Source organism: Trachurus trachurus (genome assembly GCF_905171665.1).
Source record: "Trachurus trachurus genome assembly, chromosome: 14".
NCBI lineage: Eukaryota > Metazoa > Chordata > Actinopteri > Carangiformes > Carangidae > Trachurus > Trachurus trachurus.
The window spans coordinates 11,261,357-11,276,966 of NC_139903.1; the positions used below are offsets into that span (position 1 = coordinate 11,261,357).

At 39.6% G+C, this 15,610-nt stretch overlaps 1 protein-coding gene across 1 annotated transcript; it reads left to right on the forward strand.

Moving 5' to 3' along the window:
• The first annotated feature begins 123 nt into the window (after positions 1-123).
• On the forward strand, positions 124-9,739 carry tm7sf2 (transmembrane 7 superfamily member 2). Its single transcript, XM_083987183.1, has 11 exons — positions 124-202; positions 1,227-1,309; positions 2,109-2,305; positions 2,532-2,586; positions 3,100-3,294; positions 3,989-4,092; positions 6,490-6,609; positions 6,730-6,898; positions 7,744-7,824; positions 8,031-8,153; positions 9,006-9,739. The coding sequence occupies exons 2-11, from the start codon at positions 1,237-1,239 to the stop codon at positions 9,164-9,166; spliced, it is 1,278 nt and encodes a 425-aa protein (XP_083843309.1). The 5' UTR covers positions 124-202; positions 1,227-1,236; the 3' UTR covers positions 9,167-9,739.
• Positions 9,740-15,610: the final 5,871 nt, after the last annotated feature.

Here is a 15,610-nt window from a genome sequence, read left to right on the forward strand (position 1 = left end):
GAGGAGCTCATTTGATTGGCTTAGCCCTCTTCGCTCCACCCTCTTCTGATGACCGCGGACGGATCTGATTGGCTGAAAGACGACTCCGTGCGTAAAGACGTGGGCCTGAGGCGTTTCCGTCTGCAGGCTGCCTCTATGGGATGGATGCATATGAGTTACATTGATGCCTACAGTCCCGCCTGCACCTTCATGTTACACGCCGGTAAGATACTACACTTGCTGCACTACAACACAAACATCCTTTTACTCATTATAGACGCCGCGTTTTACCGCGAAGCCTTTGTTTCTCCTCTCAGATCATTTCAGCGTCACCAGGTAAAGGTGAACGTTTCATAACAGTGTCATAACACGGGAACAAACAGCGACCTGAACTTTGTCTTACTAAATGAAGACAGCAGTCGCAGTAAAGCCAGACATGTGTGCAAATTAACACGCAATGTAAACGATTCTACATACAGAAAAGCTACATATGATAATGTCTATGTGTGTGTTTTGTCAGATTATAGCTACATAATCGTGTTTTCAAGACTTTCCTGAGATCAGTAGGCTGTCCACTCTGAAGCCAATACCATAATATAAATGCATCAGAGGTAAAATGACCTTTCAGACTAGATGTGTTGTATTTATGGGTTATCATTACTGACATTTAACAGGTAAACAGCATTTGGATTGTATACATCTGTCTCAGTGTCCTATGTCCTAGTATAAAAATGTAATATCGTGTAGTATACTAAAGTATAGGAGAGGAACACATGGCCTTTATAATAGTGCATCATATAGTTATTATACTGTATGCTGAGTCACTGCTAACTGTAACTGTTGCATGGATGTGTAGTGCTGCATTATGGTTAATGGGAGCATAAATTAGAAATACTTCGGTAAACGCTTAACACACTGACAGGGATTTATGTTCATTTGTAAAATGTCACACTGTGCTGAGGTCAGAGGTTACACTGAAACGTATGACCTGTTGAAAGCAGAGAACTGCATGTTAATAATTAAGATTCAGAGGTTAAACGCAATCAGTTTTACTGCAGATGAAACTGAGGATTATTGAAAGAATCATCCCTTAAAATGAATCCTATAGAAATAATAATAATTCAACATCATCATTGGTTGTCTTACTCTGGCATTAATCCTGTCTTGTTTTATTAGCATTAGAGTGTTTGAATTGTTCCTCAAATGTATTTATTTTGACTGAACTATATCTGTCTCTGTTTTCACAGGAGACCGATAATGAGGCCAAACAGTCAAGCAGCCAAACACAGATCCTCCCATGACACAGAGAGGGAGTTTGGAGGAACCCTGGGTGAGTCATGCTTCCACTTCCACTATGTCTGTGTCGGTTTGCCTTTACAGCGCCATAAATACCACATTGCATCGGATGGGCTGCATGTATATCCTCATATTTACTAATGTTGAAGGCAGACATATCACAATTCCCTTTCTACCAATGTTGTACAACTGTATATCTGCCTTTCTATACACACTGCAGAAAATGTGAGACATGTCAAAGAGTTTCTTACATGAATAGTAGAGTGTAAAAGCTTATTTTAGAAACAAAGGTAGGATGAATTTAAAGCTGGCGAGTGAATTGGGCTCCTTGTTAAACCTTCATCACTGAGAATCGTCACAACTATTTAAGTTAGAGTTGTCGTTGCAAAAATGAAATGAAATCGTCTGATGCTATTATCACTGGTTCTGCCTTGTTACCTGCCGTGTTCTTTAAATTGAGCATCACATTAATTTTACTTTGCAGTTAAATCATGTTTAGCTTTGACAGATAAGATCAGACAACACTGAACTGAGCCAGGAGTTTTAAAGATATTTTTTGGGATCTTTGTTTTACCACTGCAATGTTTGTAGCAAAGCATCTTTGATGTTTATTTCACCTTGAGATGTTTCAATTACTCACAGTCAAATTTCATTTGCAATATGAATATGATTTAATAAATAGTCTCGCTCTCGCTGGCCAGATGTGCTTCACCGGTTAAATTTCCCCTGTGATGCCGTTTCACTGGTTTCTGTTTGGCAGTTCTGCTGCTCAGTTACATCAGCCATGTTCTCTTAACTCACACACCCAGACTGAATCTGTATTCATGTCACAGGAGCCACATGCATTCCCATCTCTCTACCATTGACGGTGCTGTTTCTGATCTCTGTGAGTCGATCCCCGGAGGCCTCTGTTCTCCAGTGGCCCCCTCTCCTCCCCTCCACTGATCAGCTGTGGGACCCTCTGGCCCCCGTGGTTCTGCTGGGATGGATGGGTCTACACGCGCTCCTCTATTCGATGCCAGTAGGAAAGGTAAGACACATTATCAGTCCAGCTCAGGCCTAGACTTCAATTCAATCCAGCTGTTGCTTTAACCAGCAGTGTGTGATCATACTGTGTTGTAATTATCATCATGATAGCATGCATGTAAGCACAGAGGTTTATATGAATTATACGGTGTTACAGACGTTATGACCGTTGTTAATATGCAGGGCACAGTTTGGGTTTTTGGACTTAAGTTATGTATATTTGTCCGCAGGTGTCTGAAGGATTAGTGCTGAGGGATGGGACACGCCTCAAGTATCCCATAAATGGTAAGGTCGGGTTTGGGGAGTTAACAATAAGCCGTGGTGTCATGGTATGGAGTTACAATACAGTGGAGGATTATTTTTTTTCAGTTTTCAATCTTTTACTCATAACTGGTGTGTGAAATGGTTTATAGTAGAGTCGCAACATGGTTTATAGTAAAGTTATGAAATGGTTTATAGTAAAGTCGTGATAAAGTAATATTATACAGTTAAGCATTGTTTTACAGTGTAAATGTGTAAATGCTTTCTTCACTTTTTTAAAGCTTCACTCTTATAAAATTCACTTTCACTGTTACATTTTATTTTGAGGGAGATTCAAAAGGATGTTTCTCTCTGTCTCAGCTCTCTCTGCCCACTCTGACCTTGAGCTAAAGTTTACTGAAGTTACACACTGAAGTCCCACGTTTCAACTTTTACCTGTTTTCTTTTTTTTCTTTTTTTTTATTCCAACCTCTGTCAGTCTACATATCTTTCTGCCCCAGGCTAAAATATTTAGTTTTGTTTGTTTCTCTCTCTCAGGTTTTCATGGCCTGTGCATCACTGGTGTGCTGCTGATGCTGTTGCTGGGGCTCGGGGCTCCTCTGGGGTATCTGTTTGAGCTGCTGGTGCCTCTGGCAGTGTGTGCAATAGCAGGGTCGTTCCTGCTCTCCATCTACCTCTACATCCGCTCCTTCTGGGCGCCTTCCCATGCTCTCGCTTTGGGGGGCAACACAGGTGAGAGTTGAGCCTCATCATTAAAGGAAGAATCCACCACCCTAAACTACTGTTTAAAAAAAGCTGCCGGTCATGTACTGAGCGTCTGTAGGCCTGTTTTATTGTTTGTTGAGGTTTTTGGTATTCCTATGGGTGAGTATTCAGCAGCCAAGCTCCACATGAGCCTGCGGGCATGAGGCATAAAGTGTACAGTCTCTTTCAAGTAAGCCGAGCGTTTGCTGTGCTGTCAAACTTAAAAAGAATAAAATACTCTTTTTTTCACTAAGTTACCAGAAACAGAAATAACTGAACACATAAAATAGACAGATACACAAATGAATAGAATAATTCAGGGGCTAAACTAATGCAAATGCTAATGTGAGTATGTAAGCAAAGGTTGGAATGATAAAAAGCTAAATGAATAGTGGTGAACATGGAAATAATTTTAATAGGGAACCATCAGCTGGCTAGCATCATGATCATTTTCTCTGGTGTTTGCATTTAGCTCAAAGCACCTTTTAGTGCAGGGTTTAGCTGATTGATGATTAATCCATTATTAGTTTAGGGAACAAAGTCACTGACTTGATGCTTAAGAGTTAATTACTTTTTCTATTCACATTATTTACCTGCAGATGATCCAAGAGCAGAATTAAACTGCATTTCAAATCCTTCTGTGTGTTGTTTCTATTAACATTCATCCCACTGCTCTGTTTAGGAAATCCCCTCTATGACTTCTTCATCGGACGAGAGTTAAATCCACGCATCGGAAACTTCGACCTCAAATATTTCTGCGAGCTCAGACCAGGTCTGATTGGTTGGGTGAGTGAACTGATCAATTTGAAGTCCAGGCATTGATTAATATTTCTGGTGATAGGTTCATATCCACTGTACTCTGGATTCTGAAGGTGAAAATTGGAAAACTTTGTTGTCCAAATGCCAAGAGTGGTTTTATTGAATTCCCTCCAACACATTTATATTTTATACAGAAAATGTATTGATTGATCGATCAGCTGTCATTCTCTCTGACTTTTAAAAAAAAGTTGTTATAAAACTACTCTATATCTAACATTGTGGTAATGTTTGGAGTGTACTGCTTAAATTAAAAAACTGTTGTAATATTTAGCCTTATTTATAAGTCAGAATAATTAAGATACATAATTGCAGACATTAATTACCACTGATATGAAACCCATTAAGACCAACAGGTGGCAATGTTGTTCTCCTCTGGTCGTCCACTATAATTTGACACAGTCAGAATCAGAGGGTTTTCTCCCTGATGACCTGACACAGTGAGAGATTTGTTGGACGACCGGGCTGCACACCATCAGCCTCTGTCTGAGTCATCGCGCCGAATAAGACAGAAAATAGATTTTCCAATTAGAGTTAGAAGTAAGAATTTAAATAAGAATAACGGCAAGGCTGTCTTTGTCTTCCCTAGTCGCAAAAAAACAAGATTGACAGTAAAAGGGCTGAGTCATGCATGGAAATGTAATGAGTCCTGTATTGCAAGTATTATTTGTTTCTCTGTATTTACAGTGTAAACAGTAAAACCTTTGTACATCTGAAAGCTTTAAAGCCATGAGCGTAGGAGAGGACAGAAAAAGCTTCCACCAACTGGCCGCAGACAGTGTGTGGGAGATTTTCATTTCCTTTTGCATGTTAAACCTATTTTCTTGTAACATTCAGCGTCTTACAGTTGCAGCTACATTTGAAGGGCTTTTCACAGGCCCAAATTTTGTTTAATGGATTGCATGAAAATTATGACAAAGTGCGCCTAATACAATTTCTTGGATGAATATAAATCAACCTCATGCTGCACAAGAGCACAGTTTTGAGTTACAGGCTGGTTCTTGAAATATTCATAGTCTAGTACGTATAGATTTATCATCTATTCAGATGTTAATGAATGTGTGAAACAACCTTTTCAGCAGCATCATGTCGCCCTGCGCAGACAAAACTACTTCTTCATTCAAACATAATGAAATACAACATTTCACAATGCAGTGACTTAAACATGAGTATCCATCCATTTCCACAGCAACCAGTCCAGATGATAGTAATCAATAAAATTACATTTTCATTGCAGCATATGGGTGAAACTTAATGTAAATAGAAAAAAGTTTTTTGCAGAAAATGTTTTATTCAGTGGAATGAGCACTGTCACTGAGATTCCTGGTGTCAGGATGATACTGCTGCAGCTTTAGCAGTTTGGTTTTGGAGGAAAATAAGAACATGGAAGACCACTACAGTTACAGTGATTGATCACTTAAACAATTTATAGATTAATTAACAGAATTTACTCACACTCTGTGCTATCTCATCTCACATGTAAATGTTTTATTTACAAAACTTTTAGAAAAGACAAAGATGTGTGTTTGTCATGACTTGCTTTATGAATATTTATAGGGAAGTTTCACCTGAGAGGCGACTACTGTTTGTAGCTCCGAATGTCCTCACCCTGTGGCTCAGGGGTTCTCCACTAATTAGAAGGTCATTAGTAGTCCACATGTCGAAGAGTCCTTGGGCAAGACACTGAACACAAAATTATCCCCAACGTATCAGTGGTGTGTGAATGTGAGTGTATGGTAGGAGTGGTCTTTAAAGGGATAGTTCAACATTTTGGCAAATTGTCCCATTGCCATAATCCCTATAGTTTTAGGAGTAGGTTTGTTACCTTTGTCGGTGCAAGCTATTTTTAGAACGGCGGAGCAGAGCCGCGAGCTGCTCAGAGCTACGCTACGGAGGCTCATGGGATTTCTTGGTTTCCCTCATCAAACTCTTCAAATGCACAATCCAACAACTCCAAAACGCTCTGGTGGACAAGTTGTGACCTGCACATTCACCACGCTATGAGATAATAACAGAACGTTACGAGACGGAGTTGTTTTAGAGGTAAATGCAGAGACTGCTTTCTGTAAAACTGCCCTCGACGGGAACGCATCAGTGGTTTGCATGACTTTACCTCAAAAACAACTCTGTCTCATAATGTTGCGTTATTATCTCATAGCGTGGTGAATGTGCAGGTCACAACTTGTCCACCAGAGTGTTTTTGGAGTTGTTGGATTGTGTATTTGATGAGTTTGATGAGGGAAACCAAGAAATCCCAAAATGTTGAACTATCCCTTTAAGACTATGAGAGTGCTCTATAAACCCTGTCCATTCACCATTTACAGTGAGGTTGTCTGTGATGATGATCAATATGACCTTTTCCTTCAGGTGGTCATAAACTTGGGCATGCTGATGAAAGAGGTGGAGCTTCGGGGTTCCCCCTCTCTGGCCATGATACTGGTCAACAGTTTCCAGCTGCTGTACGTGGCAGACGCTCTGTGGAATGAGGTGAGGGGTCGGCAGGGTCACACCTCAAATCTTATGTCAAAATTAATAAGAATAATAAAAGAACCGAGCTCCAGAACAGCTCCAGAGTTAATCCCAGGTTTCCTCCTTGTGTTGTAACAGGAAGCTGTTCTGACAACCATGGACATTGTGCACGATGGTTTTGGCTTCATGTTGGTCTTTGGGGACCTGGCCTGGGTCCCCTTCACGTACGGCCTTCAGGCAGCCTTCCTGGTCGTGCACCCACAGGCCCTAAGCTCACTTGGAGCTGCAGTGATTATCACACTAAATGGTAACCGTGTGTCAGCTGTATTTAAAGGGATAGTTCACTCAAAATTGAAATTTCACTCATTATCTACTCACCCTCATGTCGACTAAGGGTTGGGAGAAGTTTCAGAGTCACCCGTGCCTTTTTGGAGTTGAAGGGGGGCTCGGCGCAGCACTGCATGTCCATATGACGGTTGCGAACGGGGCTCACTTTTCTTCGTCCAAAAAGACACACCAAAAAACATCCAAATACCTCCATAGTGCTCGTCTGTAATGTCCCTCTTGTATTGAAGCCCCAACATGAGAAATTGTTCCGAAAGAAATTAAATAAGTCTATATTTTAAGCTTGTTTGTAGCGGAAGCTCCCAGTGTCTCAGTTCACTGCTTTGCCTGTGTCAGTGCAAAACTCGCGCGATTTGCATTGACACCCAGTTCACGGCTCCACAAATCGCGCGAGATTCCGGCAGAACAACACTGGGAGCTTCCGCTACAAACAAGCTTAAAATATAGACTTATTTAATCTTTTTCGGAACAATTTCTCATGTTGGGGCTTCAATACAAGAGGGACGTTACAGACGAGCACTATGGAGGTATTTGGATGTTTTTTGGTGTGTCTTTTTGGACGAAGAAAAGTGAGCCCCGTTCGCAACCGTCATATGGACATGCAGTGCTGCACGGAGCCCCGCTGTAACTCAGAGAAGGCACGGAGGACTCTGAAACTTCTCCCAGCCCTTAGTTGACATGAGGGTGAGTAGATAATGAGAGAGAAAATTTCAATTTTGAGTGAACTATCCCTTTACTAAGGCTGTAAAATGTTGTTTTTCGTGCTTAACTAAGGTGGCGTCAACATTTTTTTCTCTTTGTCATCAGGTATTGGATATTATATTTTCAGAAAATCCAACTCACAGAAGAATCAATTCAGACGAGACCCTTCACATCCAAGCGTTGCAAGTCAGTTACTTTTCTAATTTTCTCTCAATATACACTCAGTTTCACTCTTAACACAGCTTATTTCTAATAATGTCTCTCAAGTCACGCTGCATATATAACGAAGAGATTAAATTAATGTCCTCTTTGCCTCAGAGTGGAGAGGGAGAAGTGGAGTGAAGGAGGAATTTTATTCAGAAACGTCTTCATTCTCCTTTACTTCCTTACAGGACTGGAGACCATCGCTACAGCGACAGGGAAACGGCTGCTGGTGTCTGGCTGGTGGGGTCTCGTTCGTCATCCCAATTACCTCGGTGACCTCCTCATGGCGCTGGCGTGGTCCCTGCCATGTGGTAAGACATCCTAAAAACCCTCAGCATCATTTGCTCATTTTGCAAACACACAGACGTAACACCAACCTGGAGAGTTTTTATTAGAAAACATGGATTAATTAATCATATGAAGTCACATTTATCATTAAAACAGACAGATTTGTGGGTGTTTTTAATAAATGATGTGGAAAAATATTTGCACACCTGTTTAAATATACCGTATCCAATCACATAGTGGTTGTATGAAAGGTCCTGTTTGAAAGGGACCATTGCTATTGTAATTTTTCCCCCAGATTTCCTTCCTGTCCTCATAACGTAATTATACTGTTTAATACTTGTGCAAAATAAATGAAGGCTGCAACAATCTGTCTTTGTTCCCCTGTAAACTGCCTCATTTTCCCATGAATCCCTCCTAAAAATGGTGACTGTCAGACTTTTTGTTACAGCTGACACATAGAGCTCATTGGTATTCAGATTTACGTGACTTACTCGTGTAGCCGCCTTTGTAATTGAGATGTACAGCTGTTTCTGCCTTAATTGCTGCGGCAAAAGTCATCAGCTGCTAAATTATGCACTCCAAAAAAGAAATGCATTTTCCAGACATATGAAAGCTTCACTGGCAGAAAAGTAGCAGTGTTAACGCATGCAGATATTTGCTGTACAGGTTAGCGCAGCCTCAAAAAATGACCAGTGAGACCAGTCTGGCATGAGCTTAATCAAGCTGCTATTCACTGTATGATACAGACTGTAATTTAAAAATGCAGAGGAGGATGTACTCGCATTACTTTCCCTCTGTTTTGATGATCATTTGAAAGGTTTTATTTCATCAGTCTGATATTGTCTTTGATATTATGTTGTTGTTTTTTTCTTTAGGATTCTCACATCTGCTGCCTTACTTTTACGTCACCTACTTCACCGTGCTGCTGATTCACAGAGAGGCTCGTGACGAGAGACAGTGCAGGGCTAAATACGGACTAGCATGGGACACCTACTGTCGGCGCGTCCCCTACAGGATCTTCCCTTATATATACTGAAAAAAACAAAGCAGGTGGGTTGAACAGGACCAAAACTGTCACGCAGTACCCTCCTGACTCTGGACATCCACACAAACCCAGCAAAAAACTTGAGATGTGAATCGATTTTCATTTACATGGGACACAAGTTGTAACCGGTGCTGCTACGGGGGGAATCTGCAGGGAGCTGCTGTTTTGAATCATCAGCCTTCATTTATTACAGAATGACGGATCACTACTTCAAATTCCTTAAATTTTGACCTTTGAACTTCACGTCAATCTGATATGCTACAGATAAAGTCAGTGTAAAGTCAGTGCATTACACATTTCTTGTTCGTTTCCAGCACATAAGGCTAAAACTGTCAGCCTTCCCATATTACTGTAAGAACAAGATGAGGGGAACATTTTTTTAAAAACATTCCTATTCTGTCCTTAACATAAACATAAATCCAAAAAACTGAACAAAATGGTGAAAATCTGTGCCTTTTTAATCGCCTTTTAAGACTGCATCGCATCATTTTGCCATGTTTTTTTTACAGTGTATTTTTGTGAGGTGAATTGTTACCTGTTGAAGCGCGTTTGAAATAAACAGATAAAAACAGCACCTTCATTGCACTTATTGTGAATGTTTAAGCCTGTGGAAAAGACAATTTTATATTCTCTCAATATGAAGGAGCTTAAGTGTCAGTGCTTTGCATTATACATGTGCAAAACTTTTTACATTGTGTGAAGATATGAATCAATTTGAGACTATTTGTGAGTGTGATGGACAGCTGAAAGACCAGAGCAGCTATTAGCCTGCAGAGATATCAGCTAATAGCTGGGTTAGTTTTTAAAAACCTTTTCCAACCTGTTATCATCGTCCTCTTTAAATGGATCCTCTTTGCAGCATATAGCTGTTAATAGCAGATGTTCACCAAGCCTCTGGGCTTTTTTCGGCATCTGTCAGACTTTGGCTTTGAGTATGTTCTTCTCCAAATTGCTCAGAAGGAACAAAAAGTACATTGAATATGTTAGTACAATGGAATTCAGACACTTCTGAAAAATGGCTTCAATCAGCTTTAAAGCAATGTTCCTTTTTTTAATGTTGTGCCTCTGAGCAGGTTGAGTCACTGCGGAGGTGAGGTGACAGGTGGTTTTATTGTTAATGTACCAGTGCATCATCCTGATGACAGTTTTTTTTTTTTTTTTTTTTTGAATAGGTGCTAACTGAGAAGTAACAGAGTGACAGACAGCAGCTCGGTTGATGTGGCATTTTAATGCTGGAGTATGTTTGTTCTCTCAGCAGGAAATGCAGCTGTGTCTAACACTAATGTACATCACCGTTTACCCTTTTCAATTATAAGTAACCCTGCATTCACACTGCAACTAATATTCCTCTCACATGCATACTGAGGACAAAGCTGTGTGTAGACGCACACCTTCATTTTTCACCTTTTAAACCCATTTACAGTATAGATAGCCTCTGGCCTCGCCTACACAGAGCTCAGGCTATTTTCTGTTGTTTTTCATATGCTAAGTGCTAATTAGGAATGGGCTTTTTATAATGTCATGGCTGGACTCGGGCTGAATTAATACATAAGCTTCTTATTTCATTCCCTGTTCATTTTGTGCCTCCTGTGCAAGGGAGAGTTTTCCGTCTTTTTTTTTTAGTCATTCAGTAAAACTAATCACATCACATCATGATTTCTTATTCATACTCTCCAGTCCAAACCAGTGGTGTGCAGTAACTAACTTACTAAACTACTTTAGTAATGTTGTGATGTTTTTCTACTTCACTTGAGTGTTTTCATTTCATGCTATTTTATGTATTTGCTTCACTGTATTACTTTAACCTGGGGCACCACCAGGGAATTGCACCCATGAAAAGATATCACAGTGGAGGAGGGTAGGTTAATAATTTAACACTGATTTATTTTTATTTTTTATGTGATATACAATTTTTCTCAGACTTTTCACACCCAGCACCCATATATTTTTTATAAAAAGTTCATACAAATTCTCCACACTCTTCTTTATTTGAGGTCAAATTCAATATAAAAAAAAACCCAACAACAACAAAAAACTTAAATAGAAGCCCAAGGCAAGCTGATATAAATAATATGCAGCAGAATTTTAAACAGGAAATGAACAAAAAGCTACATGAAAATCTGACTCTGATTTGTATTTTACACACGGTTTCTGGTTGTTATTCTTTTCATTACAACGATATTTTCGTCATCGAGGTGTTTTTTTTAACCTTTCAACTAGCCACCAACAATCTTACATTGACAAATATTACATGTGTACATAATTTCTCCAATTTAATCAAACACATCAGATGAAAACAGTTTTGTTTAGACAGAATTAATCAATTTTAGCCCAAAAATTGAGCCACAGAGGAACAACTACAAAATCAGAGGGACAGATTTGCATCCCTGTTCCCACAAGCTCTCCAGCAGTCAGTTTGATTTGTATAAGACATCTTTTGAGGAGGGGTACAGAAATAAAACGCTCCAGTCACAGTCTCATCAATATTGAAAGCTTGTTGTTTTCCACAGTTTGAATATCTACTCACATGTCTCCTGTGTGACGATTAAAGTGCCGTTTGTTTTTCATTTTGTTTCAGTATGTCCTTTATTAGACTGCTAAAGTAGCTGTTTTTATTATGCTCTTATATAATCACTAATGTTTTAATAATGCCATAAGAAAATATCTAACTGAAGAAAGGCATTCCTCCACAGCGAGCTGTGATCATTTTGCTGATAACACCTCTGTACACACCTCTCCTCGAATTTTGGACAAAAACACCATGCAGCAGACGTCACATGTTCACCAGGCAAATAACTTAACTGCTTGAATATTCTTGAACTCTGTTGAATGTGTCTTTTTTTTTTTGTCCGAGTAAAATTAGATACTGTCATGATCATTAACCAAGAGCAAAAGAAGAACAGCAGAAACATCAGATATAAAAGCCCCAGGGCCTCATTCATAGAAAATATACTGTGATTTGATCTTAAAATTTAATTCTCACATTAATTGAGCGGACCTGTCTTCTTCAATCTTTAAAAAAAGAGACCATTACAACTGAATAATTCTCTATCTATAAAAGAGAGAGAAACTTTCTCAAGAGTTTGACCATCAACAACCTTCATTTCTCCTGTTGTACCTGTCTCATATTGTCTGAAACAAGTCTGACAGTTAATAATGTCTCTGATCTGTTTTTCACTGAAACAAATTCACATTTCAAAGGTCACATTTTCAAATTAGTTTCATAGAATAATTCATGAATGAAATGTCATGTTGTTTTATAAATTAGACCGTGACGTGAACTGAAATTGAACTGTACAGTGAGGTGCAAATGACAGAGATGGATATTTTTAAAGCTGAGGTGGCAGCTGACGGAGTGAGTCACGCTCTTGTCTCTGTCTGGACCAGCGAGCCAGAGTCCAAATAGCAGCACAAGTGTGAACAGGTTTGACACCTTCTTGGACACAACAGCCACTGCTAAAAGAGCACAGCTGGTCCCCTTTATTGGTGAGATGGAAGAAAAAAAAACCTCACAATGTCTCAATTTTGCTATGACAAAATGGGGGAGAACCAAAAAGAAAAATTAATTTAGCATCTAAATCTGATTTGTACAGTAAAGAAGATTATTATTTGTAATTGACAGAGAGTATAAAATATGTAGGCTATAAAATAATAATATGCCTTTTATTCCCTGTTTTTGTTTAGTTTTGGTTATGTTATCTCATTGTTGTTGTTGTTGTTGTTGTTGTTGTTGTGGTATTCATTCTGCCACTTAACATGACTCTTGGATTAGGCCTACATGTTTACTTATGCACAGCCTTTATGATTGTCTATGGGTTTCCTATATACACTGTACGTATGTGCGTCTGTGAAGCCATAATAACATGGAACAACTCAAAGTGCCTTGCATAATAATGAATGAGAAAAATGTATGTCCGTGTGTGTGTGTGTGTGTGTGTGTGTGTGTGTGTGTGTGTGTGTGTGTGTGTGTGTGTCTGTGTGTGTGTGTGTGTGTGTGTGTGCACCTCTGCATGAGCATGCACTCGCTAATTGTGTATGCCACTCGTGACGTTTTCAGTCCCATCAGTTGTAGCCAGTTTCCATGGCAACACCTCTCTGAGAGCATGGACGTAGGAGAGAGAGAGAGAGAGAGAGAGAGAGAGAGAGGGGGGAAAGGAGTTGAGACAGTTATGGTGGTGGTGGTGGTGGTGGAGGGTGCTGATAAAAAAAAAAAAAAAAGGAAGAGCCCAGGATGATGATGAGTGTGAAACAGTGTGAACCGTGGGCTGAGACAGAGCAAGAAACAGATGCATGTGTTTGTGAGTGAGTGAGCAATTTGCGTGCATGCTCGAGTGTGTGTGTGTGTGTGTGTGTGTGTGTCTGTATCCTGGCATAAGGAGGTGTCATTGGGGTTGTGGTTGTCATGACTACATACATGAAACTAGATGATATGAATTTAAAAAGCCGTATAGCTACCGTGCAGAGAAACGGCGCTGCTGGGCATGTCCACCAACTTGAACTGGATTTTTTTTTCTGATTTTTTTCTGCTTTGAGTGAGTGAGAGCCTCCGAGTGAGTCAACAGGAATCTCTGATACAGTTTAGTTTCCATGGTGACAGCGGGGAATGATATGTCCTTTTTCAAACAGAGGGGAAAACGGCTGCTCGAAGCTTCGCCGTTGCTCTGTTTTTGTGTCTGAATCATTATTTAGACAAGTGATAACCTGGCAAACCTCAAATACCCTGCAAAAGAGTCTCTGAGACACACTCAGCATTTCCTGCTCGGCTTTTCCCTGTTTGTATCAAAGGGGAAACTATGGCTGAGCATATAGGACTATTTTCTTTTATTTTAATGTTTATTTAACAGGGACAAAACATACAACATTGCCACAGAAAATGGGGAAATGTGATTCATATATAAGACGTCTAGCTTCAGCTAATTTGCAGTCTTTGTCCCCGGTCAGGCTTTGGAATAGAATAAAATATACTGAATAGCCTACAATAAATGCAATGATACAAATACAGTGGATAATACAGTGAATCTTGTAGGTACTGTACCATGAATAAATAAACACAGTTGTAAATTTCAGATTAAAACACAAGTTAAAGTGAGCATTAAACATTAATAAAGTGCTGTATTGACATGTGACTTGTGAGAAATTAATGTTCACATTTCTGCTGCTGCTTGAGCCAATGTTTAACTTTCACACTAAACCTCTTTAGTTCTGTTTGGGATTTTATTTCTACTCAAGAAATTCTTCAACTATACTTCAACTTTCAGAAAAGAGAATTTTATAAAACTGGAAAAAAGTCAACAAATTGTATTTCTCAGTGTCAGTATCACAAAATTATAAATGATTTACAGCCATGGTCACACTATCTGATGCAAGTTTTGCCTTTAACAGACTGAAGTGGCAGTGCTCTAGAGTTACAGACACTAATAAAAGGCTATCATTCATCCCCTCTCTGCTGCCTCTAAACGGTTCAGCTCTTCTTGTTGAAATTCAGTTATTTCTGTGCCTTTATAAGAGGTTGTCTGAATTGTGTGTCGCTGAAACCACTTCTAAATATGCAGCTGTTTTTCCACAGCCTTCGACGTGTGACAGTCTATGCAACGCTCGGTGTCCTTGCAAATTATTGCACTCATCATCCTCAGAGTCACATCTCTGGTGGTATCGTGGTGTCACATCCTCACAGATGGGCCGGAAATAAGAAACTGGCAGAGGGTAATTTTTTAAAGTATTACTGTTTTATTAGAATACGGCATGTGAATCGCTGTACATTATCGTGTAACCTAATAAATATAAAGTAATCCACCAAATTTACTGTAGCGTACATTAATGATAAATGTATAAAAGACAGATACAAATAGATATACTTCAATACCATTTTCTAAAATGCTTTGTTTAGAGCAACTACAGAACGAACATTCATCCCGAGCTGTGTTTCTCCTCCTCTTCCTCGTGCTCCTGTGCTTTTATAGTGATTGTCCAGACTCAACACACTCACATTGTTGGCAGAGTTTTGAGGTCTCGGTGTCCTGTGATTACATTCATATGAACATCATTTGGCACAACATGTACTGCCTACTTTGTCTTTTATTACCACTGACAGACTATCAACGTTACAGCCAGTCGAAGTTGCTTCCTCCAACCCTTCATTTGTACTCCACTGATATGAAATGGATTGTGAATGACACAAGAGGCATGTGTGTGTGTGTGTGTGTGTGTGTGTGTGTGTGTGTGTGTGTGTGTGTGTGTGTGTGTGTGTGTGTGTGTGTGTGTGTGTGTGTGTGTGTGTGTGTGTGTGTGTGTGTATATGTGTATCTGGTCTAGTAGCTCTATTACAGAGCTTCCTAAATTGGTAGCTTTCCATTTTCCTGTCACATACTGTATTGATATGATTTGACATCCTGATCAAACCAGAACAACCACTGCTGCAGCTTAAGCATGAAGAAT